Source organism: Elephantulus edwardii, unplaced genomic scaffold (assembly GCF_000299155.1).
Source record: "Elephantulus edwardii isolate Elephantulus edwardi_28Jun2011 unplaced genomic scaffold, EleEdw1.0 scaffold00064, whole genome shotgun sequence".
NCBI classification, from domain to species: Eukaryota; Metazoa; Chordata; class Mammalia; order Macroscelidea; family Macroscelididae; genus Elephantulus; species Elephantulus edwardii.
In genome coordinates this window covers 12,648,792-12,676,062 of record NW_006399814.1, presented here as the reverse complement: position 1 = coordinate 12,676,062, position 27,271 = coordinate 12,648,792, and the positions used below count along the sequence as shown (strand labels likewise).

Here is a 27,271-nt window from a genome sequence, read left to right as displayed (position 1 = left end):
GTGTAGCCAATGATAATGGGGTGCTTGTTCTAGAAGGTTCGTCTTTTGAGCACGAGGAAGTTCAAGTGTTGGCAGGTGTAAACAGCCAGAGTGACACAACGGTGATGGGAGAAATTGCTCATCCAGCTGTGGGAGAAACCAAGTCAGCAGTTGAAGCAGAGGAAGAAACACCATTTGAAGACATTATGTACTTTGAAACTGTCAGTGATGTTACCCTTGAGCCACCTAAGTTAGAAGAAGTTGGAATTCAGGAAGAAGCTGTAATTGTTGAAGAAGCACAGAGCTCAGAAACCTTTCACGTGGCTTCTTCCTTTAGCAGACAGTATACATTCTGTCAGCCAGAAATTGCATTTTCATCTCAACATAATGATGATGAATCAAGTAGTGATGAAATTGGTCATCAGCCCAGTCCTGCTGAAGAGGGACCGCCTGCTGAACAGGAGCCCGAACCTTGCAAGGAGAACTTGGATAAGCGCCAGTTCAGTAGTGGTCGTAATAACTGTGTCATACTTGCTTTGGTGATTGCCATCAGCATGGGATTTGGGTATATCTATGCCATTGAAGGAAAACCTTGCTAGTCATTGGACCCTTACCGAAAAAGAGAAAATGTCTTTTGAAAGTCAGCAAAAGACCCTTGCTACAGAAAATGTACTGACTGAAAAAAAGGAAATAGAAACCTTACGGGAAAGACTCACTGAGCAGGAGCGGAAGCTAATCTTCGAACAGCTGCATTCAGATCTGTTTGAAAGACTGTATGTTGAGGCAAAAGATCAAATTGGAAAACAAGAAACGGATGGAAATACGAAAGGGAGCAGGGGAAACCAGAGGGCACAAAAGAAGTCAAAAGAAACGTTTTTGGGTTCAGTTAAAGAAACATTTGGTGCAGTGAAAAATTTAACCAAAGAATTTGTGAGGCATCATAAAGAAAAAATTAGACAGGCTAAAGAAGCAGTGAAAGAAAATCTGAAAGACTTTTCAGATTCCATTAAATCTACTTTTAGACATTTCAAAGTTACCACCAAAAATATCTTTGAAAAGTGAAATAAAAGATATGGTGCTCCAAAAGAAGCAGCAGCTAAAAAAATCAAGAACAGTTTATCGAGCGCATTTATACCCACAATACAAGGCGACAACACAAAAGCACCAAAATAGATTTCCTTATTCCAAAGTTTACAGATACATCATAATGACTGCGTTTTCCCCATTATTTTTTAGAATCATGACTTCTCATCATGTTGATTCTACGTTATTTTCAGATTTGTGATGAGTGGTTAGTGACATACTCAGTTTTTTGTTTTTTTGTTTTTTTGTTTTTTTTAGTGACATACTCAGTTTGTGTCTCCATTAATGACACAATGTAAATTTCTCAATTTACCAATGTATTTCAAGAAATAAATATTTTTATTTCTCTTTTTTAAAAAAAGTATAAATCAGACCTTTCTTAATAGATAAATCATTATTTTAGGAAAACTTCAGGGAATATTTTTGGCTTGAAATTTAAGGATTTTCCCAAGGCAATAATTTCAGAGGCATATCTAAACTTCCTGATCTTAGGAAATCTGGATCCCATGACAATTTAAACATCTTTTTGCATTCCCCTCTATTGGCTGGAATTCTTCTATGGAGTCTTTGATCTAAATGATCAGTAATGGCACCAAGACACCATCCAGTACTTCTGGTCTCTTGTCAAAGGAGGCAGTTGCTCATGGAGGCAGTTAGCCATGCATTCCATTTCTCTCATTGCCATTGGTCTTCAGAACCAACTCATCACTGATTTTGCAGCAATTTTGCAGAGGTTGTAATCTGTATGGAAGGAGATGGCCCATCTTTCTCCCTGGGAGCAGCTAGTGGATTCTCATCATCTGCCTTTGGGTTGGCTGCACTAGGCCACCAGAGCTCTCTCTTTACTCCATGATAGTGCTGACGTTGTGTACTGGTTCACATGGGAGGAGATTGCTCATCCTTTTCCCACCAAGCAGTTGGTGGATTTGAACCACACACCTGTGGGATCGTAACCCAGCTTCTTACCACCAGGCCATCAGACCTCCCCTATAAATTCTGTCATAGCCCCTCTTCCTGACTCTTTTATTACTCCAGGTGGATAAAGATCAGTTGTTGTGCCTTGAATGGCTACTTGCATGCTTTTAAGACCCCAGGCAGACATCATGCCAAAAAATGGGAAGTAGAACTGAAGCCACAAACACTCTAATAGCAGATTAACTGAAATGGCCAATGAGACCACGGTCTTAAACCTCCAAACCAGGGAACCCTATCAGGTGGGATTTTGCTACCTTTTTTGTTGTTATTGTAAATATATTTATCACACAAAAATTGAACTTTTGCCAATTCAGCTTTTATAAGTATACAAACTATTCACATCAAATATAATAATGGCTGTGCATCTTGACTCTTAATCAGGGTGATTGTTCTGTTAGAGCCTTACTTTAGAAAAACTTTACTTTTCTCTCCATCTCCACTAATGAGCTTTGTTCCCTATCCATTTGCCTTTTATAGAAGTGAGGTAATACAATATTTATCTGTTTTATGATTGGCTTATTTTACTCAGCATAATGTTTTCTAACACCACCTACACTGTAGCATGTATCAAGACTTCATTTCTCTCTTTTTTGTATGTGTGTGCCATCGAATCAGATCCAACTGGCACAGGAGGAGATTGCCCCTCCTTCTCCAGCGGAGCATCTGGTGGATTCGAACTGTGTGCCTTTGGAATTGCAGCCCAGCTTCCTGCCACTTGGCCACCAGAGCTCCCCTAAGATTTCATTTCTCTAGCTGGCTGAGTAGTATTCTGTTATCTGTATGCCCCACATTTTATGTATCCAGTCATAGCTTACTGGACATTTAGAGTGTTTCTGCCGTAGGGCGTTGTGCTTGTTAGTGCTGTTAGTGCTGCAGCGACAGTGGTGTGCAGGTGTCTATTAGTGTCTCTCTGCTTTGAAATCTTGGGGTTTATACTAAGGAGCAGGAATTGCAGACCATATGGTAGTTTGGGTTTTTTGTTTGTTTTTGTTTTTTGAGGAGTGGCACACTGTCTTCCACAGCAACTGTACTATTTTGCATTCTCAACAGCACTAGGTAAGGGTTCCAGTTTTTCCCATTCTTACCAACATTTGTTATACTTGCTCTCCCTTTAATTTCTGCCATCCTAGTGAGAGTGACGTGATACTTATGTCTTAGATGGCTAATGACATTGGGCATCATCTTTTATGTGTAGTGGACATTTGGATGCCCTCTTTGGTGAAAATTCTATTTGCCCACTTAATGATTGGGTTACTTGGTTACTTGTTGTTAAGTTATTGAAATTTAATATATATCTCAGTTACTATACTCTTATTGGATGTAGAGTTTCTGAAAATATTATTATTGTCATTAGTTAGTGTTTTCCCTTTTTTGGTAAAGTCTTTTTTTTTTTTACATTTTATACTGGTTTACTTCCAAAGTTTATATACATTGCTTTTCACACTGGGTCTTTCCCCTTACCTTTACACCCCCATCCCCCATCAAATTCTGTGACCCTGTGATTCAGCAAACCCCCTCCCTTCCTTGGATCCTCACACTCATTCTACAATACTAGTCTTTATGAGACTGAGTTACGTTCACTTATCGTAATGCTCTTCAGTCCCTTCCAAGTTAGGTAGTAATTTTAAAAAATCATTGATCCTGCATGCTGCATAGTATTCCATTGTATGAATGTACCATACTTTCCCAATCCATTCCACTGTGGTTAGGCTGCTTCCATGTTCTTGGAATGGTGAATAAAGCTGCTGTGAACATTGGTGTACAAGTCTCTGTTTGTGTCTCAGTTCTCATTTTCTCAGGGTATATTCCAAGCAGTGGAATAGCTGGGTCATTTGAATTTCTATGTTCAGCTTTTTTGAGGAAACACCAAACTGTCTGCCAGAGTAGTTGGACCATTTTACAATCCCACCAACAATGTATAAGAGTACCTATCTCACCACATCCTCTACAATATTAATTACTTGCTATCCTGCTAAACTGTGCCACTGTTACTGGGGTAGGATAGTGTCTTATTGTGGTTTAGATTTGCATCTTTCTTATTGCTAATGATTTTGAGTATTTCTTCATGTGTCTGTTGGCCATCCAAATATCCTCCTCTGTGAAAAGGTCTTTCCATGTCTCTTGCTCATTTTGTAATTGGATTATCAGTCTTTTTTTTCTGGATGCCCAGGAGTATTCTGTAAATTTTTATTATGACACCCTCATCTGAGAATCTGAGATGCTATTGCCAAATGTTTGTTCCCAGTCAGTAGGCTTTCTTTTCACCCTTTTGGAAAAGGTTTTTTGTTTTGTTTTGTTTTTTATTATTAAACTTTATTAACTTTAATGAACATTTACAGAGATTTGGGGTTTTCATTCATTCATTGTTGCCCTGTTTTCTCTACCCTCCTCCCCAGTTCGTTCCTCTTTTTCCCCCCTTGAAAGTCTGTTTTAATTGTCCAATTGCCACAGTGCTTGTCAGAGCCAGTTCTGATTAATCTCCTTTGTCAGTGTGTCCTTTGCCATTCCCTATCACTTTTCTTTGAGAGAGACTTCACCCTGATTCATAAGGAAAAGGGGACGGCGTATTCTCTTAGCTACTTCCTGCTGGAAAGGGACGCTGTAGGTTTCAGGGTGAAGATCTTCTCACACTACTCTACAGGGCCCCTTTGGCTTTAGGAAACACATAGCCTATTATGGAGATTGATTTTGGAATTTAGATGCACTGGAAAAGGTTTTTGATGAGCACAGAGATTTTCTTTAGAAGGTGCCATTCATCCATTTTATCTTCTTAAGATTGTGCATCTCTGGCTACATTTGGTAATCTCTTTATACCATAAACTAGGCCTTCTAAGCTTGATTCTAGTTTGTCTCTTATGAACTTGATGATTTGGGGCTTTATTCTGAGGTCTCTGATCCACCTTGAGGTGATTTTTATGTCTGGTGTGAGACATGGATCCTATTTCAGCTTTCTGCAGGAAGTAGTCCAGTTTTGCCAGCATCTTTTGAAGAGGTAGTCCTTTCCCCCCATTTGATAAGTTTATTTTCTTGTCAAACACCATTTGGCCATAGATAGCTGGGTCTGTTTCTGGGTTCTCAAGTCTATTCCATTGGTCTTTGTGCCTGCCATTGTACCAGTACCATGCTGTTTTGGTTACTGCTACTGTGTAGTAAGTAGGTTTTGAGGTCTTATAATGCTATGGCTTCCACTTCATTTTTGTTTTTCAGAAGTGTTTTGCTTATTTGAGGTCTCTTTCCTCTCCAAATAAACTTAATTAATTCCCTTTTGACCTCCTTGAAAAATGAATTTGGTGTCTTTATTGGGATTCATAAGGGGTATGCAAGGATGGTTCAACATAAGAAAAACTATCAATGTAATTCACCACATTAACAAAACAAATAACAAGAAGCATATGATCCTAGTAATTGATGCAGAAAAGGCAGTTGACAAAATCCAACATCTGTCCTGATTAAGACACTCAGCAAAACTGGAATAGAAGGGAATTTCCTTAACATAGTGAAAAGTATATATGTAAAACCAAGAGCCAATATCATTCTCAATAGGGAAAGACTAAAGGCATTTTCTTTGTGAACAGGAACCAGACAAGGATGCCCACTGTCACCACTTCTATTCAGTAGTGTATTAGAAGTGCTTGCTAGGGCAGTACGACAAGAGAAGGAAATAAAAGGCATCCAGATAGGCAAGTAGATGGTTAAACTATCACTATATGCAGATGATATGACAGTGTACACAGAAAACCCCAAGGACTCAACAAAAGAACTGTTTGGTAAAGTCTTTTGATAAACAAAAATTTTTCATTTTCATGAGGTCTCATTTATTTCTTTTTGTTGTTTACTGGTTTAGTTACTAGATAATTCATTGTTGAAGGCTAGGCCAGAGTGTGACTTCTTCTTAGTCGAAGAATTTCTGACTTTAGTTTTTACATTTAGATTCTATTTTGAATTTGGTTTTGTGTATGTCATTTTTTGTATGTATGGAAATCCATTTTCCTCAGAGTCATTTATTAAAGAGATTCTTTCTTTCTTCATCAGTGGACTTAGCGCCCTTGTCGGAATCAGTTCACCATAGGCACGTGGGTTTATCTCCAGACTCTCCATTCTATTCCATTGATTTGTGTGTCTGTTAATAAATATACCCAGTGAGTCCTCCTACTTTGTTCATTTCTTTCAGTATTGTTTGAGGTCTTTTGCTAGTTCTGTCAAAGTGGAAGATTTGTTTTTCTATTTCTGTAAAGAAGGGTATTAGAATTTATCAGGATTGCATTGAATATATATTGCTTTGGGTAGTATTGACATCCACAATTATCAGGATTGATGGAAGATCTGTCAACAATCTGCGTCATGCAGATGACACAACCCTGCTTGCTGAAACTGAGGACGACTTGAAGCGCTTGCTGCAGAGGGTCAAGGAGCGCAGCCTTCAATATGGATTGAGGCTCAATGTCATGAAGACAAAGATTCTCACCACTGGACCAATTGGCAGCATCAGGATGGATAGTAAAGAGATTGAGATTGTTCACAGCTTTAGTCTGCTTGGCTCCATAATCACCACTCTTGGCACCAGCAGCCAGGAAATTAAAAAGACGGATTGCGATGGGAAAGTCTGCTGTTAGGGACCTCTCTAAAGTACTGAAGAGCAATGGTGTCTCTCTGGAGACTAAGGTGCATCTGATATAGGCCATGATCTTTACAATCACTTGTTATGCATCAGAGAGTTGGACAGTGACTAAGGAGGATAGAAGGAAAATTGGTGTTGGAGAAGAGTATTGAGGGTACCATAAACTGCTAAGAAAAAAAACAGATTCATCCTGGAGAGGGTTAAACCGGCCTGCTCCTTGGAGGCAAGGATTCTGAGGCGTCGTCTAACATACTTTGGTCATGTTATGAGGAGAGACCGGTCCTTGGAGAAGGACATCATGCTTGGGAGCGTAGAGGGACAGCGCAGGAGGGGAACGCCCTCTATGAGGTGGATTGATACAGTGACTGGGGTAATTGGGATGGGTGTATCGGAGACAGTGCGATTGCCACAGGACAGACCAGAGTTTAGGGCTGTTGTACATAGGGTCACTATGAGTTGCAAGCAACTTGATGGCACATAACAACAACAACAGTATTGACATCTTAACAATATTAAGTCTTCCAATCCGTGAACATGAAACAACTTTCCATTTATTGAAGTTGTCTTTGCTTTCAGCAGTGTTTTATGGTTTTCATTGTAAAAATCCTACACATCCATGGTTAGATTTGGGAAAAGACATCATGGAGGAAAGGTGAAGAATCAGAGAAAGAGAGGAAGATCCTCATCCAGATGAATTGACACAATCACTGTAACAATAGGCTTGAGCATATCAGAGGTGGTGAGAATAGCACAGGATAAGGCCAGAGATCTGTTATTCAAAGGGTTGCTATGACTCGTGGTTGATTTGATGGCACCTAATAACAACAGCAGCAGTGTTATTCTCTTAAATGTTATTGTAAATGGAATTGTTTCTCCAGTTTCTCTTTTAGATTTCTAATTGCTGGTCTATGGAAACCTAGCTAATTATTTGTTTACTAACCCTTATATCTTGCAACTATGCTAAATTCTTCTATTAGCTCTAGAAGTTTTCTTGTGTACTGTTTGGGTACTTGCTTTTAATTGTTTTATTTTGTGCTTGTTGAATTGTTTTGTTGTTGGTTTGTGGCTTTACAGACCCTCTGTTACCAAGCAGAACTGCTCTGTCGGGTTTTCTTGGCTATAATATTTATGGAAGCTGATCACCTGACTCATTTCTTCTGAAGTATCATAAAGTGTGAAAAGGTCAACTTTTTGGTTGCCAACTAAGTACAAATTGTGTCTCCCAAGGACCTTCAACACTTTGTTCTTAGTTTTTTTAAAAAATAACCATCTGAGATAAAAGCATTTATAGTTTGATGTCTGAGACACCAAGAGAATATTCACTTACCCAGGAGCACAAATCTAGTAAGTAGGGAGGGCAGGCTTTAAACCCAGACGCTCTAATTCTGTCCTCTGTGCCCTTGCTTGGGGAGTTCTGGTGGTTTAGAGGGTAAAGAGTTGCACTGCCAACCTAAAGGCACACGGTTCAACTCTGCCACCTGCTCTGAGGGAGAAAGATGGGCAGTCAAAAACTACTGGAGGACCAGCCATGCGTCAGTCCTAATGCAGCATTACACAATAACAACTATTCATCTTTTTTAAAAAAACAGATTTTCTTCTCCATCCTTTGTAACAGATAGGAAGCTATGTTAGGGCAAAGACATTCCTTCTTTAGGGAGCTAGCATAGAACCTGATGTCTTTTCTTTTTTTTAATTTTCATATTCTAGTTCATCCGCTCCCCTGTGTTTTCATACTGTCACACCCAGGGGTGTGGTTTTGTGTGAACCCCTCTAACCTCATTAGGGAGCTCTACCTCCAAACCAAAACCAAACCTGTTCCTGTAGAGCTCATAGCGAGAGTGTAAACTGCCCTATAGGATTTCCAAGGTGAGGTCTTTACAGAGGCCTACTGCCACATCTTTCTGCCAGGAAGCACCTGGTGGATTTGAACTTCCAACCTTTTGTTTCACACCCAAGCACTTAACCCCTATGCACCAGTGCACCTTGCTCTGCCTCCAGAGGCCCCTTTAGCAGTCGGCAACCCTGCCACCCTCCCTGTGCTGGTGCAGGTAGGAGCACGGGTGCCAGGACTACGCAGCCTTTCCCCATTCCTTATCTTATTTCCCTTTGGAGTCAAGTCAGTAACCAGCGGTTGTGAGCGTTAAGCCATGACAAGATTCCTGGCCGTGGCCCGAGGGCAGAGCTGTCCTTGTGGGGTCATGTGGGCAGGTGAGCAGAGCAGGGTCTGTAGACTCCCACTTTGTTTTTGCTTCTCGGAGACTGAGAGGCTCAGAGGCTGGATTCATTCAGGGCAGGAACACAGTGTGGGTATCTCTGCGTCTCTTCCACCCTCACACACTAAAGCCAGGCAAGGGGGACCCATCAAGCTTCCATAGACCCTGTCTTCCCGGACTCTCGGGCTCCCACATCGAGGCAGTATGCATACCTTCTAGACCAGCCCTGGTGGAAGCCACACCAGCTTCTAAGTGACTAATCCCACCCAGCCTGTGGCCAGACCCCGTGGGAGGGATACAGCTCATATTTCCTTTTGGCCATAAGTGACTGAGAACCCTAGTTTGTTCCCTCTTGTAAGATGGAGTAGCTCCACAGACACTGGGTGGAGGTCAGAACCACACCACTAGCCCATTTATTCCAGGAAGAAAAGCTTTGGGCCGAGTGTCGGCAACAAAAGTGGGCTGGGGGTCTCAGGGTGGTGAGAGAGCTGGGAACTGCTTTTTCCTGGGCCTCGCACGCCTGTGTGGTCTCCCTGGTGACCAGCTGCCTGTGAGGCCTGTGGCTGAATGTTAAAGATCATAGGCTGAGAACCCCAAAGGGCTGGGTTCAAACCAAGATCACTACTTGCTGTAAGATTTTGGGTGAGCCATTTAACCTCTCTGGGCATCATCTTCCTCCTGTACAGAACACATGCGTGGGAAGGGTTGTGTGATTCCATTGGGCTAGTGGCTCTTTACCATGTGAGGCACACGGCAGGCCTTCAGAACTGGGTATCAGTATCTCTAAGTCAATACTGGGGTTTTCTTCTCAGGGCAGCCAAACTGTTGAACACTTCAAGCCCTTGCCTTCCCAGAGCCTTGCTTTCTGTACTGCCTAGGACAGGCTGATAACTGAAGTTGCGCCTGGGCTTCAGGGATGCCCAGCCAGGGCTGCAGCAGATCAGCAGATCCCCAGAGAGTGTGTCAGTAGCACCAACTAGCAGCTCAGCTGCAGAAGCTCCCGGAAGCTTATATTTTCCTCTAAAAACATCCTGTCCTGAGGGGCGTTCACCTCAAATAGGAGGAAGGAAAGCGCAAGTAAATGAATGCATAGAAACCACTGGCGGTGGCCATGGGCCGCTGAGCTTGAGGGGTTCAGCTTGCTCAGTGGGTGCTAGGGGCCAGGCTGGGCTGAGAGCAGGCCTGTGGTTTGCCAGGGCTGCGTGCAGGTACTCCCAGCCTCACCTCCGCTGTGGCGGGGCCCTGTTATCAGATGTCGAGGCCAGAGGGCCTGTGGACTGGCTGCACAAGCCTGGCATGCAACCATGACAACAGCCCAGTGCTGGCAGGCAGGACTGAAGCTTTGTGGTCCACCTGGGTGTGGTCTCGCCATCCTCCAGCCCTGGAAGCTCTACTAGCCATGTGGCCACGGCTCTATGCTCTATGGTGGGCGTCTGGCACAGGGCGTCCGGCACGCTGTGGGCGGGAACTTGTGGCTCATCCTCCAGAGAGCATTGTGTCCTGGCCTCTGGGGCCCACAGCAGGGGCTGAGGGTGGAAAGGCATGAGCAGAGCTCCTCCAACCTGGCCTGCCTGTTGAAATGGGGTCTGGGATCCCCAAAATCAAGGACTGGTTAACATTCCAGCAAGTCCTCTTTGGAAGGTCTTCCCCACCTTCTGCCAGGAGTTCACTGTCATGTCCTCTGCACTGAAGCACATTGGTCCCTGGCTTCCCACATACAGGTGTGGGCTAGCTGTAGGATTGTTTGGTGGGTCCTGGAACTGGGAGGGAGCCCAGGAATACCATAGGCTGGGTGGGAGCTGATAAGCCTGGCTCCCGGCAACATAGGGGAAGACGGTGGAGAATTAGCAAGAGGTTTTCTGAGCAGGGCCACTTTGGGTTTATGCAGGGGAAGTGGGTCAAAGAACCATGTGTGGGCAGAAACTCACCCTGCATGGTGCTTCCCAAGATGTGGATCCTAATACGGGCCTGGGTCTATCCAGTGGTAGGCGCACTCCCCTCCCTGCTTAACTTCCTCACAAGGGCACTTTATAGGCTAGTCATAGACTTCCTCTTGAATCCTGGGCCATTCTGACTCCTAAAGTATTGTATGTATGAGGGGACAGGGATGTAGAAGTAGAAGGGGGGCTGAGGAGTCTTGGACACAGGCAGAATTTCCCTGACTCCATACAGGCACCTCAGCCCCATGTCGTCTCCTGACCTGTGTACTACAGTGGCCCTGTCCCTATCCCACCCAGGGAGTTTCACTCAGCTGCTGGTCTCCCTAAACCCTGGCTCATATGGGCTCACCTGCACTGGTGGAGACCCAACTTTGAGGGTCATCTTCAACTCACTGAATAAAAACATGCAGAGCACAATTCTAGACCTAAAGGTGGCCATGAGGGCAAATGAGTAAGCAGACAACTGTGACAGAGAGGTTCGGCCTGCCATGTGGGGGACATACCCTAGTCATGGGTTTCTAGGAGGAGGTCTGTTTATGAAGTGACCTGGGTGATATTTGGGAGTTGACCAAGTGAATAGGACAAAGTGCTTCAGGCCCAGGCCACAGTGTGGTCCTTGGAGCAGGTTAGCCCTCTTGGACTTTAGTGGGAAGGGGGAAGATGAGTGTGGGCTCCCTTCATCACTGAAGACCCCAGAGCCCATAAAGGGCCACGCACTGACACTGCTGAGGGCTGAGTGACAGCAGGTCACATTTCCAACCTCATGTGTAAAATGAGAAAAATAACGCATGCTTCAAAGGCTTGGCATATTCAGTATTTACACAAATCAGTCTTACATCTGTGTGCGAACAGAGCAGTAACCTTGACAGCCCACCTTTCTATCCAGTCAGCTTCTGCCCCCAAAGGAGCATAAGCATGAGGCCTAGATCTACTAGTTCTTCTGTGGGCTTCTTCTAAGCAGCCTCTCCCCAACTCCAAAGCAGTCATCAGAACAGGCCCCAAAGAGCCAGGTGTTTGAGGAACCCCAAGTCCCAGCTTAGTGGTAGATGAGTGGGTGGAAGCACTCAAAGGTTCTGGAGGTACCAAGGATCCTCATTCATTCACTCATTACCATCAAGTTGACCACAGTGATCCTCCATCAAGTTTCCAAGGCCATAAATTGTAACAGGAGAAGACTGCCCGGCTTTCTCCGCTGAGGAATTCAAACCTTGGGAGATCTGCAGTGTTTGGTCTAACAGTGCAACTCCTTAGAGTAGCTTCCAGAGCTCCCCTCCAAGGATCCCAGAGCCCTTAATTAAGCAAGTCTAAAATAATGAAGAGTCTGGAGACTGTGGTGTGCCTGAATCAGGGCATGGTCTTTGCAGTTACTTGAAATGCATCAGAAAGCTGGACAGTGACTAGAGATGATGGAAAAAGAATTGATACCTTTGAGCTGTGGTGCTGGAGAACAGTATTGAATAAACCATGAACTGCTAAAAGAACAAACAGGGTTGTCCTGGAGAGGCTGAAACCAGGCTGCTCCTTGGAGACAAGGATTCTGAAGCTCTATCTGATATACTTAGGACATGTTGCAAGGAGGGATTGGTCCTTGGAGAGGATATCATGAAGAGTGGAGGGACAGTGCAAGAGAAGACGACCCTGGATGAGATGGTATAATGACTGGGGAAATGGGGGTGAGAATGTCAGACATGATAAGATTGGAGCAGGGTTCAGAGCTGTTGTGCATAGGGTCGCTATGAGTCACAAGTGACATGACGGCACATAACAACAACAAAAGTGGTCTGCTGAGAAAGCATCCTGGAGAGACGGAAGAAGAACATGCAGACTCAAGACTCCCAGGTCGGACCTCCAGGTTAAGGCAGGCCTTCCCAAAGATGTGACCTTTAGGCTGAGGTCAGAATGAGAAGCCAGCCTGACAAAGGGCAAGATGAAATATGGGGAAGTGGTAGGAGGGAGGAGGAAGTGGTGGATAAAGACACTGAAGTGTAGAGAGCTGGGTACCTGGGCAGGAGAAGGGCAGGTAGTGAGGCTGAGGCAAGGCTGAGTGGAGAATAAACAGGACAAATGCCACCCAGGCCTCATGGGCCATGCCCGTCAAACTGTAGCTGGCCAATAGCCAGGCAGGGAGTGTGGCCAGACCATCCCAGGGTCCCAGAACCTGCTGAAGTGTTTTTGGGGGAGAGAAGCACTGTCTCAGATTACCTTGACTAGCCAGGGCCCAGGCTTAAGAAAGGTGAGACTGGTCTTAGGACTGGGATGCATCCCTGCCCTAAGCTCGTTCTCTCCCGTTGTAGGGTTGTTGCTGTGTGCTCTCAAGTCAAAACCCACTCATAGCTGACCCTCAGTGGGTTTTCAGAGGCAGTGAATCTTGCAGGAGGAGATGGCCCACCTTTCTCACATGGAACAGCTCGTGGATTCAAACTGCTTGCTTTTGTGTTGACAGCACAACTTCTCACCCACTAGGCCATCCTAGCTCTGCCATTTAGTAGTCATGTGACCTTAGACAACTGGAATTTTCCTGTGCCTCAGTTTCCTCATCTGTCAAATAATGGGCTTATTGTGAGTATTTAATCTCAGTGAGGTGCTCAAAACTGTATCCCAGCACATGGGAAACACTTGGCTGGAATTAGGAGGTGCCGTTCCTCTGGCCAGAAGCATCCTTTGACCAAGGACATCGCAGGAGCTCCGTAGGTGCCTTCTGATGAATGGTGCCTGCCGGGAGACACTGCGCTGACACAGTGCTGCTAGGAGAGGCCTTCCTCAAAAGGCCTCTGGTCTATGGGTCTGGTCAGGCCTCACCCCTGACTTCTTTCTGGCTTCTAGAGGCCAGAGGAAATGGCAACTTTCTTCGCTGGGAAAGTGTTGTGGGTCTCAGGCGACTGGGGGTTTTCAGAGTCAACCGTCAGAGGCGAGGGAGTTTCTCTGCTGGCAAGGGCTCTCAGCGCGCACACAGCCTGCACGCAGACCGCTGCGGTCTGCAGGGAAAATGCCGACTGTGTTTATTTTTCACCTGAGCCTGCAGGAAGTGGGGGCTGGGGTGGGTGGTGAGCAGGGACCAGCCTAGCCAGGCCTGAGCTCCACTTCAGACCAGAGAAGACCCCTCTTCTCTGGAGCTCCCATTTCCACCTGTTCCCCTTGAGACCTGCCCCAGCCCCCTGCTAGACTCCAGCTTGCTCAACAAGAGGCAGGTGTGCTGGCATTTCCAGCCACAGGCTAATGGAAGCCTCTCGGTGGGGCTAGGGGCACCTCAGGGACAGGAGACAGTGCTTCAGGGTGGGGAAGAGTCCTGCAGCAGTATGAGCATCGTGGTAATAGGATGGACCACTTCTGCTGGGAGTGAGCCCTGCCACAAGGCAGCCAACACAATGCAAGGCAGCACTGGTGGGAATAGAGACTGTGTGGCCACTTGGAGTAGACACGGTCCTCAGGGTCTTTGATTCCTGGGCTTTCCTGGAGTAGTGTAGTCTGGATGTGGGCAGTAAACAGCCACAACTACCACCATAGGGGCAGAAAACCAGGGACACTGGAGTGTTCAGATCATGTGGATCCTTAGTAAGGAAAGAAGCCCAGAGAGTATGACGGTGCTGCTGTTCATTCGTTTATACTGTATACACTGTGTTCTGAGCTTAGCTGTGTGCTTGGCACTGTGCCTTCAGGTAAAGATTAGGTTGTGCCACTGAGATGCTTGGTGCCTAATTGGAAGAATCAAACCAGGCCTGACTCCTTTCCGCAGGTTGGGCAGGGTCACCAGACACTGACGGGTGGTTCGGTTACCCACATGTATGCCAGGCCCCAGGCAACCCCACCCTGCTGTCTGGTCAGCCTGGCCCTGGGACAGTGTTGTGCTGAGGCCTTGGAGCGGGACGTTCCAAGGCTTAGGGGGGCATGTGACACTGGGCCATGTGCCAGACGGTTTGCCCGGCCACCACCACCAGGCACGGGAAGGGATGCTGGCAGGTGAGAGGCCGCCTGCACAGACATGGGAAGGATGCCCAGGCTGTCAGCACCTTGTTCTGGAGTCCTGGCCACCACAGACTCCCTGCCCACCCAGCAGTTCTTACATGGTTTGGCTGGGTACCCCTGTTGAGTGAGACTCTTTCCTAGTTCCCTGGGAGACTTGGAAGGATGAGCCCACTGCCATAAAGCAGCTTCCCTCACATGCCTTCTTTTTCTGCCCTTGACACGTGCATATGGACAGGCAGGTGGCTGCAGGTTGGGTTCTCGGAGGTTTCGTAGGCCCAGCCTGAGCTGTGCTGAAATCAGGCCTTTGGGAGCAAAGGTGGACCTAGGTCAGCCCCAGCATGGTCACAAAGTCCACTCTAGCCACCTGGGCAAATCTTGGCACCCCTAGGAAGAGTTTACTGAGAAACCCACCACAGAGCAGATCCCCCAACTCTGGGCAGAGTACAGCATGAGACTGTTTTCATAGACCAGCACCTTGGGCCCTGGCCATGCCCACTCTACGAGCCAGCCCTGACAGCCGAAGAGCCCAAAGCCAGAGCTGGATGGCAGCGCCTTCTCTGAAACAGTAACTAGGACATGAAAACCCCTGGTTGTGGGGAGGTCTGTGGAGTGTCATTCCTCTAGGCATCAGGTGGAGAATGCTGCAACTGTTTCTTCTTCGAGCCAGGCCCTTTTTTCCTGGGCTCAGTCTCCCTGCCCTTAGGGCCTGGTCAGTTCTGATGCTGTCCAGGAGGCTTCCCCACCATCAGAGGACCTTGGTTGGCTTCTGCTCCTGAAAACTCTAGGATAAAGCAGGAGTTTTGAAGCCCAGAGAAGGAATGACACCAGCTCACAGTCCTATATTGAAGCAGAGTCACTTGTAGTGCTTAGGCCAAAGAAATTATCAACCCATTTTACAGATGAGGAAATAGTCTTGAGCGGACTAGAAGCCATGTCTATCTAGCTCTTAAGTCCAGTGTTCTCTGTACCATACAGAGAGATGAGCTCCAGGGACACCAGAGATGGAGCCGTGATCATAGCAAGGATACCCCCAGCTCAGAGATGCTGAGGAAGGCATGCCTCAGACACACTAATTTCCAAGGCATTTCACCTCTCTGGGCGTGTTTTCTCAGCTTCAAAATAAGGATGGCAATACTAATTTCAGAGATATACAACTCATTGATTCATTCACTCAACAAATACTTGCTAAGTGCACTCTGTGAAGTGGCCAGTTAACTAGAATGGTCTGGAATGCTCAGAGGTGTCATCTAAGGTGATGTCTAAATGCAGGTGCCATGTACAGGTCTGGAAGAGATGCAGTCCAGGAAGAGGAGACAGCCAACAGAAAGGTCTGATGACAGGAACAAATGTGCATAACGGGGAAGTTAGCAAGACTAGAGCTAGGCTTCCCACCTTCACATTGTGGCCACTTAGAACATTGTCACTGGAGTAAATTAGGAAAGATGCTGGAGGCTGAAGCAGCCATGAGATACTGTGGGCACTGGGAGTGGAGAGTGGAAGGAGAAGAGGTTGGAGAGGGAGGGGGCATGATAACGTATGTCGCGCCCCAGATAAGGAGTTAGAATAAGATGCAGAAAAATGTAGTGGGAGACACTGGGAGCTTGAGGCAAGGAAGTGGCCTGGTCAGTTCATGGCTGCTGGAGGGGACCTCAGGGGCACAAGTGAAGCAGGGTCCTGTGAAGAGGTAGTTGCAGTTGTCCAATTGAGAAATGATGGTGACATGGACTGGATGGGAGGTGTGGAGGGAGTGTGATGTGGTCATGTTCTAGATAGACTTGGAAGATTAGGATTAGCTCACACACTGGATGTGGGGAGTGACAAGGGATGATTCCAAAGATTTTGTCTTGACTATTAACTGAAGTGGGAAAGGAGAAGGGGGTTTTGGAGCAGGTAGCTAAGCATTCTGATTTGGGCATTTTGATTTTGGGGAGCATTGGACTCCAGGCAGTGTGCTTGAATAAGCACTTGGAAAGTGGAACTCCTAGGAAAAGCAGGGATTGGAACCATTTGATGAAGATGTTAGCAGCCACAAGCCTAGACGAAAGTACTCTAGGAGTAAGGGTCGGTGGAGCAGAGGGCCAAGCCCAGGTCACATCAGGAAGAAGGAAGCCAGACACAAGGCCAGGAAGTGCCCATGAGGTTGATCAGGTAAAATAAGGATGAGAACACGTCACTCAGCAAAGTGGAAGTCCTGGGTGCCTGGACATCAGCTGACTGGTGGAAGGATGGGGCCAAGGAGAGAGAGTAAGAGCTGAGAACCAGAGACAACAAAGTAGACAGCTCTGCTGTGCAGAGCATTACACGAGGCAGCAGCAGGGGGGAGTTGGAGGTGGGGGAGAGAGACAACCTGCTAGTACCTGATGGAAGAGAGAAGGGCTTGCAATGTATAAGGCAGGCACTCGGCATGTGTGGGTTACACACAGCTGCCCTGGCCCACTCCTTTCTCCTTTGCAACACACTCCTGGGCCTGAAACACCCACATTCTACTATTCTCTTGTGCCACCCTCTTTTTCCTGGCACAGCCAGGCCTGCATCGATTTGGTGCTAGAGATAAAGAGGGCACTGCATGAGCCTCCCCTGTTCATTTAGGGTGCCTGACCATGGGAGCAGCCTGGGATCCCTCTGATAGCAAGCCCCCTTTCATGGGACACCTGGGGAGGCACTGTAGGTGGCATTTCCTTGGGTTTCCACGTCACCTGCGATGGCTCTTCAGGGTGACTGAGGGACTTCTCACATGCCCCTTCCTCATTATTTATACTTGAGTATTTGAGCTCTTAATTTGCCTCTTCATCTTCACAACCACCTTAATGATCATCTCTATTTTTCAAAGGAAGAAAGGAATCCTCAGAGACCCTAGTAACTTCTAAGACCACACAGTAAATCCTGAATCAGCATTGCACAGGGTCTGCACGTATCTCCTTTCAGAGCTTCCCTTCAGAGCTCACACAGCTTTTCCTGGGCGTGCCAGAAGGGACACTTCCCTGTCTTGCCTCGGGCTGAAGGGGGGTGGCAAGGACTCATTAAGGCTCACTGGTGCCAAATCCATGCCTGCCTCAGATGAGTCCCCAATCCTACTGAGACCTCAAGGCCATCTGCCTCGGGCTCCTCCTGGTGGGCAGATGAGTGAACAACAGACAAACAGAAGGTGGTGTGGGCCTCTTCCCTACTAGCCAAGGGGCAGGGGTGCAGCTTGTGGCCTGGCCTCAGGCTCCATTGGAGGTGGGAATGTGTGGAAGGATGGAAGCTGTGCCCCCGGAGACTTGGCTACAAGAAGGTGCACACTTTGCTTTTCCACTAGCTTCTTCCTGGGGCCCTCAGGCATCCTCACTAGGAGATAACTTCACCTACCCCAAGCTTGGTGAAAGGATCATTAACCTTGTTACAAGAGGAGAAAATCGGAGCTCAAAAATACTAAGCAATCTGGCAAACTTTGCTTTGCTGTCTTGTCCCAAAGATTTCCATTTCTTTGTGCCCCATTCAGAGGTTCCTCATCAGTGATGCTAGCCAGCAGCACCCCACAGATGGATCTTTCAGGGTTGGAGGCCAAGCTGCTGTGGTATGATGCCTCCAGGCTCAGTGCAGGCAGCGGCTCCCTGTAGCTGGGTCTCGTAGGGAGTGCCTTTCCCAGAGTGCTAACTGAGTCATCTCAAGACAAAGAACAACACCTAGTGTGAAAAGTAAGAGTCCTGTGGTGCTAAGGAAACAGGAAGTGCAGGGGGCCAGGCCCACGTGGCCCCACCTCTTCTGAATTTTAGGGGGCTGAGGTGGCTCTTCCTTGTGTCAACAAATCCTGGTAGTGCTGAGGTCAGACAGAGGGTCCTATTCAAGACCCCCAATTTAGAGACTAGAGGAGGAAAGAAAGCCCCCAGACTGCCATGTGATAGGTAGACCAAGTCCTCAGATCATGCCCGGCTGCCAAGGATGGAGGGTGTAAGCACCCCAGAGGAAAACTATTGGACCCAAGTAATCGGGGAATCTGTCTGAGGCTGAGAAGCCAGTAAGATTGTCCTGGACAGGGAGCCATGTCTCCTGTGATGTGAATAAACAGACCAAGAAACTCTAGCTGGTGGTGCTGGGATCCAGTGGGCAGGAGGGCAAAACCACTGTCAGTGAGGCCTGTGGTCTCTGACCATTACCCTCTGCTTAGGCAACTGGGCAGCCCACCTTCATTCTGCTTATCTGCACACTCCTAGGCTCCACCTTTGTGCCTCTCCTTCCTTCCACTCTCACTCATTTCCTTCTCATTTTTCAGCATAACAAGGCCAATCAGTCCCCTCACGGCGTCCCCCAGCTTTCTCCTCTCTATGAACATTTCAGCAGTCCACATCCCACACCTGCACCTGCAGACATCAGCCAGAAGCAAGGTATGGGCCTGGGATCGGGAGGAGCCTGGTGGGACCAGAGCTTGAATGCCAATTCACGGCTTCTGAGGAGACCAGGTGGCTGGGTCCATATCACAGCTGGAGAAATCAGGACTAGCCTTGGGTCCAAAGAAAAGGATGTTGGAAAGATGGATTGGGAGTCCTGAGGGCTGGGAGGAGTGGTCCCAAATCAAAATGTAAAGGCTTCAGGTTGGTATAGGTAGGGGCTTAAATTTTTCTACAGCACCCTCCTCTCCCCTAGTGACAATATGGCATCATTTACATACAACCAATAAGTGTAAAATTTGCAGCCTTTTCCTCCCCCAGTGAGAAAATGGAAAGTGGTGGTTGTGACAACTGATTCACTTCAGCCTCGGGCAAAGTCATTCTGAAATCCACTACTGTCGCTGTGGGAAACCTGCTGATTCAACCCCAGGGTTGGGGGCAGGGGAGCCTGCATCCCCACCAGGCTCCTCCAAACCAGGGACCCTTTCTCCTCCCTAGCAGAGGCCAAATTGCCAACCAGCAGTAGACCACTCCTAAGAAACTCCAACCCTATCCACAGGCCAACCTGATGTCCTTAGGCAAGTCCCACAACCTGTCCTTCGTTCCCTTGCCTGTAAAAGAGACATATGGGACAATTATGTGGAACAAACTTGTTTGGCCCTCTAACAAAGGAGGATGGGCTTTCAGAGGCATTTTTATGAGGTTTTAGGTTGGATGAACTAGCTGAAGTGGCCCATGGGTCAGGCTAGTCCCTTTACTCAGCCCATCTCCACTGCAGTTCACAGACCCCTGCAGACTCCTGATCTCTCTGGTTTCTACTCGCTAACCTCAGGCAGCATGGGACAGCTTCCCCACACTGTGAGCTGGTAAGTGCGGGCCCAGTGGGACGGGTACCAGCAGCTGATCTGACCCAGACCTTCCCTTCCTCATCACCTGCTGCCAGTGCAGTATGGGAAGCAGGGCCTGGCATGCAGTGCTCTCCCAAGCTAGCTCCAGGCTAGAACTCCATGTAGCCCCGTGGCTGGTGGGCTCCCCAAGTAGCTTGACATACTCTATTTGGAAAGTTGGGAGATTTGCGTCTAAGTCCATATGGAGGGATGAACTCTGGCCTTTCCAGGAACCCCCAGAGACACTGGAGTATGTGAGGAGGAAATGTTTGGCCTGTGTAGGAAGGTAACAACATGAGAGACACCAGAAAGGCTACTTCTTAGCTGGCCTGTGGATAGGGAATACTTATCACTACCTGCTGCTGGTTGCCCAGCAGACCCTGTTTTAAGTTGACTAAGACAAGGCTTGGAAAGCCAGCCTGTACCAGCCCCTCAAGTGAGCAGGCCTGTCCTCGGCTACAGTCAAGCCTGGGCAAGCTCCTTGGCTCTTTACTCACCATGCTTCCATGGGATCCAGTTCTTCTGAGCTGTGACAGTCGCTCAGCAGCAAGAAAGTTTAGCTTGCCAGGAATGCAGGCCAATCCAGAGGCCTAATCTCTGGACCACTCACTCTCTACCCACATTCAGCTGACTATTGATTTCAGTGTTCTCCTTAGACAAAGCCCCATTCTGAAATCAGAACTATCTCTTTGATGGAAGTACTCAGAAAGCCTGACTGAGCCAGGCCAAGTTGCTATGAAAACAAATCCTTAAAGTAATCCCTTAGCCAATAGCTCTGAAGACAAAGGAAATGTTAACCCAAGGTGCTGATAAGGGCTTCATGCACACAGGAGGGGGAATGGCACTTGGGTAACAGGAGGCTGAGAGGAGACCCACCAGGACAGCCATCTCTGCACTCAGTACCACTGTTTGCCAGGAAGCACTGCTCAATGACTAACCCTTAGGTTCCTGCCTTCTCAAAACTCAGTCCATGAGTTGGATGGCCCAGGCAAGAGATCAGGCAGTAACAGGGTACTGGGAGCAGTGCTTTACTGGGGCTAAGGAGCCCAGAGAGTTCTCTTAACTAGCCGGGAGTCTCAGGGCTTTCAGGAAGGTCACTTAGTCAAAACTGAAGGATGACAGGCTGAGTAATGCTGATGTACAATTGGTTGACGGTATTAACAGTGGATGCAAAGATCCTAAGGCAGGAATCAGCCTGTATTTACAAGGAGACTTCACGAAGCTGCCCTGCTGTGAGGGGCAGAGACAAGCTGGAGGGGATCTGGAGGAGTGAGCCTTCAGGGACTCTTCTTGTTCTTTGGAAGCCATCAGAACAAGCTGGTAGAAAGAAACCCGTGCAGCACTGATTGCCCCCTGGTGGCAGAAGCTTGCAGCACATGCCACCTTTGCTTAACTCCCCACACACTTGCTGGCTGTTAGAGCTTTGCTGTGGAGAGGCTGAGCTCTGTGGGGTGGTCCAAGCAAGGCCTACTGGCTGCATTCTGGGTCAGCCCCAGGCACAACACTCCTAACATCTGGCCAGCAGCTAGACCGCTAACAGCTGTCTCTCCCAATCACAGGCCCAGCCCTCCTCTCTACCCCTTGTCCCCTTCCTGCGGATATAGACAGCACTTCCCTGCCCCCACTGCAGCCCCTGGCGCCCCTTACCCCAGGTGAGTCCCCTAGCCTGCAGCCAGGCTTCTGCTTCTTGTTGCCCAGGCTTCAATGCCCACACAAGCCTGTGCCCAGCCACTGCTTGCCCTGTGCTGGTTGTTCGTCCATCTGTCCACGCTTCCTCCTGCAGCCCCTGCTGCCCTATGCCTGAGAGCAGAGCCACTGGGAGTACAAGAGACCTGAGTCCAGGCCATTCTGGTCAGCACCGTAGCACACAGCAGGAAGTGTGCCAGCAGATGAGTGGCACCATCTGAGGGATAGGATAGCCCCACGGAGACCCAACCACACTTAGTGGTTTAGAGAGCTTCATGAAAAGGCGGGCAATCTTCTGAGACAAGGGGAACAGGAGCTGGTGAGCTGGGGACTTGATGCAGAGCAGGGGGAAAGATGGGGCAAGAGAGGTCAGCAGCTGTTCCCTGGGGTTGTACTGGGGGAGGATTCCAGTACGTAGGGACATAAGCATTATCTTAAAAAGGGTCACTCCAGCTGTTGTATGGAGATAAACTCAAGTAGACAAGGAGAGGAGGTCCACGTGCAGCCACAGGCTTGTGAGGTGTTGAGGGATGGGAAAGGAGGAGACAGACTCAAAAGCTAGTTAGCACTTAGTAAGCTCAGTGGCACACATGTGGGATGTTGCAGTGCATCTGTGCAGTTGTTTGGAGTGGGTATTTACACGCCTATCTGTGTACTCGTGTCTAGGCTGATGGAAGAAGTCAGCTGTTTTGCTGTGTCTCCGTGTACCTTGCAGGCCCTCCACGTATGCCCACAGGTCTGGTTCCGGCACACCTGTCTCAGTGTTAATTTTCCTCCCACCTCCAGGTTCACCCATCCATCCCTGATGCTAGGCTCCGGAGTACCTGGCCACCCAGCCGCCATCCCCCACCCAGCCATTGTGCCCCCCTCAGGGAAGCAGGAGCTGCAGCCCTATGACCGCAGTTTGTGAGTGAAGAGGCGCAGTTTGGAGGCATTGGTGGGAGGGGTGTAGGAAGGGCAGGTAGAGGTCTCTGACTGCCATCTAGTTATCAAAGTGGGCTCCGCGGCCTTTTCCTACATCCAGTTCCAGGCAGGACACACATTGCCCCCACCAGGCCCAAAGTCTGCTGCCTGGGAATTTCAAGGACTGCCCTGGTCAAGCCTTAAGTCCAAGCCCACGGATCTCTAATCTCTGGCTTGTATTTTTTTTTTTTCATCCTCAAAAGCAGAAGGACGAGTTGGTGGGATAAAGGTTTTAGTTTGAATTATGAGGAGAGACTGAGCAGCCTAACACTTTAATTTTCCTCTCACTAAAATATTCCTGTTAAACAAAAAAGTTATTTTTCAGCTCACCCCCTTTGAAGTAGCTAAAAAAACCTCTTATCCAGCCACAGACACATTAGACACACTGAAGGAAGGGGGTGGCATGAGGTGAGCACTGGGGCTCCTGAGTGACCTGTATATGTGCCTCTCAGGAAGACCCAGGCAGAGACCAAGGTCGAGAAGGAGACCAAGAAGCCCACAATCAAGAAGCCTCTAAATGCCTTCATGCTGTACATGAAGGAGATGAGAGCCAAAGTCATTGCAGAGTGCACGCTCAAGGAAAGCGCCGCCATTAACCAGATCCTAGGACGAAGGGTGAGGTAGCAGGGAGGCGGGGGTGGGGTAGGACCCTGCCACCCTTCATCTGGCAGCAGCCTGCTGACTTCTGGTGTACTCATTCCTCACCTCACCCCACACCTGTTGCAGTGGCACGCACTGTCTCGGGAAGAGCAAGCCAAGTATTACGAATTGGCCCGAAAAGAGAGGCAGCTGCACATGCAGCTCTACCCAGGCTGGTCAGCGCGGGACAATTATGTGAGTGGCTGGTGATATAGCGGGGTGATGGGCATGGTCAAGATGCCTTGTCTCACTTGGAATCTCAGCAGAGAAGACGGGACTTCTGTCCTTAAGGCAGAGATGAGGGAGAAGGTGGTGAGCGTAGAGGGTCCAAGGCCCGTGTGTCTTAGTTACCGTCAAAGAAATAATCACAGACATAGGTTGATTAGCATCTTAGGAATGAGATGGCCAAGTGGGAAAGAGGCAATTGAATACAAAGGCAAGGAGAGAGGGATATAATTGGAACACTGGCAACTCCAACCTCATGTTTAATGCTGGATGCTCCAGTATCCATAGTGCACCAAGTTTGGTTTCAGTGGCACTGCTGAATTCAGTGTGTGGCTCTAGGGGGAGCGCTTTATTTCAGTTTCTAGAAGTTGAGTTCCTGGCCTAATAAATAGGTTCCTTAGTCAGATGGCATTAGGCATAAAATCTACACCACGCTAGTACAATCTCTGCTAACTGCATTTAGAAAATTATTGCATCTTAATAGATTACACCCGGAATACAATCCATTTCCATGGAGTTAATTCCAGCTCATAGAGACTTTTCCATCTGGTTTCTGCAGCTGTTAATCTATAGGAGACCATTTTTCTCCTACAGAGCACCTGTTGGAGTTAAACCATTGACCTGTTGGTTAGCAGATGCACTAAGCCTTTGTATAGGTATAGGGGTTAAATGTCCAACACATTTGGAAAAAATTCAGTCCTAACAGTGGCTAGCTCAGAAGAGGCCAAACCAGGTAAAACCGCCCACTTCCCACCCCAGAGTGCACTCACATATAACCAGGTAAACACCTGGCCAAGTAAATGGACAGAAAGACAGGAAGAGGGGCAGGAATTCATACCCCTTCATTCAAAATGGGGGACCAGGGAGAAGAGATAGCAGCTCTCTGAAGCACCCCATGCAGATGGGCTGGGCAGCACTTGCGGGTGCCACAGCAACTGCTTCCTAGATCTGGGTCTCTCTTTTGTTTCCTTCAGGGAAAGAAAAAGAGGCGTTCAAGGGAAAAGCACCAAGAGTCTAACACAGGTGAGGCCTTCTCTCAGCTAGTGGGGGCTATTTCCAAGCCATTTCAGGAGCATCTCAGCTCTGGCTCAGCCATGTACCCAGGCCTGCATCTTACAAGTCAAACCTCTGCAAGGAATAGCTGTACTTAATCCCAAGAAGGAAGAGCAGAAGCTAGTTCATGCATGGGTGGATTACCTCCTCTATGCCATTCTGCTGTCCCCAGTAAGCCTCTCCTAGGGGAGGTAGTGAGGAATAGAGGGGGTATAGTTCAGCATGTACCCCTAAGCAATGCACCCTGCAGTGGGCAATTGGCATCTGGAAGGAGGGTGGTCAGGCCTTATGCTCAGCAATGTTGTTGGCTGGTAATGGGATTGTCTCAAAGCTTAATTTTTCATGGCAGTACACAGTGCTGTGTGTAGAGGGCCCATCCTTTACCACAGGTCTTCCTATAGGTGAATTACTGCCACCTCCTCCCCCAAACTCTGACTGTAGATTCCATATCCATGCCTTTACCAGTTACACTGTCCCCATATGGAAAAGCTGGGGACTGTGGCTAGGACAGAAACCTCCTTTCCCTGAAGCTAAGACCTTTCTTTCCATTTGGAAGTGTGTGGAATAGGTGCAAACTGAGGAACATATGTTAATTAGCCTATTAGACATTGCTAGGAGTTGGGGAAAGAGGCAGGCAGCAGTGGCTGGATCCCCATGGACCCCTGCTGCAGCTAAAGGCCCCCCACAAGCCAGAGCAGAACAGCAGAAGTGCTGCCCTCCCCTAGCCACCACTTTTCTTACTGCCTCTCGTGCTCAGCTGGAGACCCCTTTCCTGATACCCTGAGGCTCCCACTGGACCTGGCTGTGCCATGGAGAGGCCGACTCTGCCTGTGGGGGCTGTGGGGTATCTGTGACTGGCTAACACTGATATTGCCTCTTCTTTCTGGGCCCTGCTCTGCCCCGCTGCCTGCCTGCTCGCCCTCTGCCCTGCTCTGCCCCTCTGGCATGTCTGAGCAGACCCTGGCTCGCCTAAGAAATGTCGTGCTCGCTTTGGCCTCAACCAGCAGACGGATTGGTGTGGTCCGTGCAGGTGGGTTTGTCCCCACCACCCTCCCCTCTTGCTTCAAGCTGCTTCCCTAATTCTGCACAGGTTCTGCTGGGCCTGCAGTTCTCTCTCAGCTCTTCCAGCCCCTAACAGACCCAAAAAATGAGGACCCCATGCCTCCCAAGAATGGGAGTGAATACAGCTCATGAGAACAACTGCGTATAGGGTGGAAGAATAAACAGAATGAAACAAGAAAATCTCTCCCCCCAAGATATGTGGAAAGGGCAGTCCCAAGAAAGTGGCTCTGGCACTTAAGGTTCCTTCCCAACAGACACCTCTTACTGTCTCTCAGGTGGTCTGCACACCCTTGCTTCCAGGCCTCAAGCTCATAATAGCTGTCTCCCCCCTCCCTTTCGTCTACCAAGTTGGGACCCCTTAAACATAAAAAAAATGAAGAGACTATAGTATTAAATGACATAGCTGGTGATAATGTGACTTACTGTCCTCTTGTACCTACTCCGAGTACCTGAGTTAGAAGAATGTACTCCTTAGAAACGCCGTATTCAGGATTAAGCCTGTGTTTCACCCAACAAGACAATAATGGAATGTGTGAAAAGATAAACACACACAGTGACTGAAGTTGCCTACTTTAGGTTCAAAGTCTGGCAGTGCTGAGGTAGAATACCCTCAGAATACCTAGAATAGAATACCTAGGCAATGAGGTCACCAAGGTGTAAATTTATTATCCATCCCCTTCAAGTACCCAGCTGTGTTCCCTGCTGAAAGGTAAAGGGAAATCTGTTATGTCAGGCCCCAGAGGAATCCCTGAGAACCAGAGAGGACTCCAGACTAGACATGTTAGATACATAGTGTGGCCCAGAGGACTTCATTCAGGGTGATACATAAGCAGATGAGAAGAGTCACAGTTCATTTCCAGACCCAGCAGCTATAGTCACTGCAGCCCTTGCCCAAATGCAGGCCTGGGCACATGAACCAGAGCCTAGCAGGTGCAAACTAAGAGGTTGACTACCTAGAAACCACCAGCCTTTGTTACAAAAGGTCCTTGTGAGCTACCTGTTGGCCACAGAAGTCAGGCACAATAGAATGGCAGTGCCAATTCAGGGTATGTCGTTGAAGTCACTGGGAGAGGGGACAAGAGATCAGTTAGGCCTGTGCTAGGACAGCATTTTTTGGTTGTGGTATATGACTATGAATTCACCCTCTGTTTACAGATAACTCTCTTCACTATTCCTAGGAGGAAAAAGAAATGCATTCGGTACTTACCCGGAGAAGGCCGCTGCCCCAGCCCAGTTCCTTCCGATGACAGTGCTCTAGGCTGTCCCAGGTCCCCAGCCCCCCAGGACTCACCCTCATACCTCCTGCTGCCCCACTACCCCACAGAACTGCTTGCTAGTCCAGCGGAGCCAGCGCCTACATCACCAGGTCTCTCTGCCACTCTGAGCCTCCCAGCCCCCCCACAGCACCCTGCAGAGGGCACAGGTGCCCTAGGAGTTTCAGAGACAGGCAGCAGAGCAGGCCCAGAACACCTGGTGGCTTCCAGGAGCCCGCCTCCTGAAAGGAGACGACAGAGCCCCAAAGCACGTGGAAATCGACCTGGCGCCCTGCTTACTCCCCCTCAGGCTTCATGCCCTGGAGATTTCCGAGGCTGCACATCTTCCGCCTGAACCTGGGCCA

General features: G+C 48.2%; 1 protein-coding gene and 1 pseudogene across 1 annotated transcript in view; both read left to right on the top strand.

The window, feature by feature from the left end:
* TCF7 (transcription factor 7 (T-cell specific, HMG-box)) overlaps positions 1-26,911 on the top strand; it is a 40,138-nt gene extending 13,227 nt beyond the window's left edge. Inside the window, exons 4-10 of the mRNA XM_006888068.1 lie at positions 19,024-19,135; positions 19,917-20,004; positions 22,498-22,617; positions 23,127-23,289; positions 23,401-23,508; positions 24,513-24,561; positions 26,832-26,911. Coding sequence (XP_006888130.1) covers positions 19,024-19,135; positions 19,917-20,004; positions 22,498-22,617; positions 23,127-23,289; positions 23,401-23,508; positions 24,513-24,561; positions 26,832-26,911 — 720 coding nt within the window. The remainder of the gene's footprint in view (positions 1-19,023; positions 19,136-19,916; positions 20,005-22,497; positions 22,618-23,126; positions 23,290-23,400; positions 23,509-24,512; positions 24,562-26,831) is intronic.
* Positions 652-1,264, top strand: LOC102870387 (annotated as a pseudogene).
* Positions 26,912-27,271: the final 360 nt, after the last annotated feature.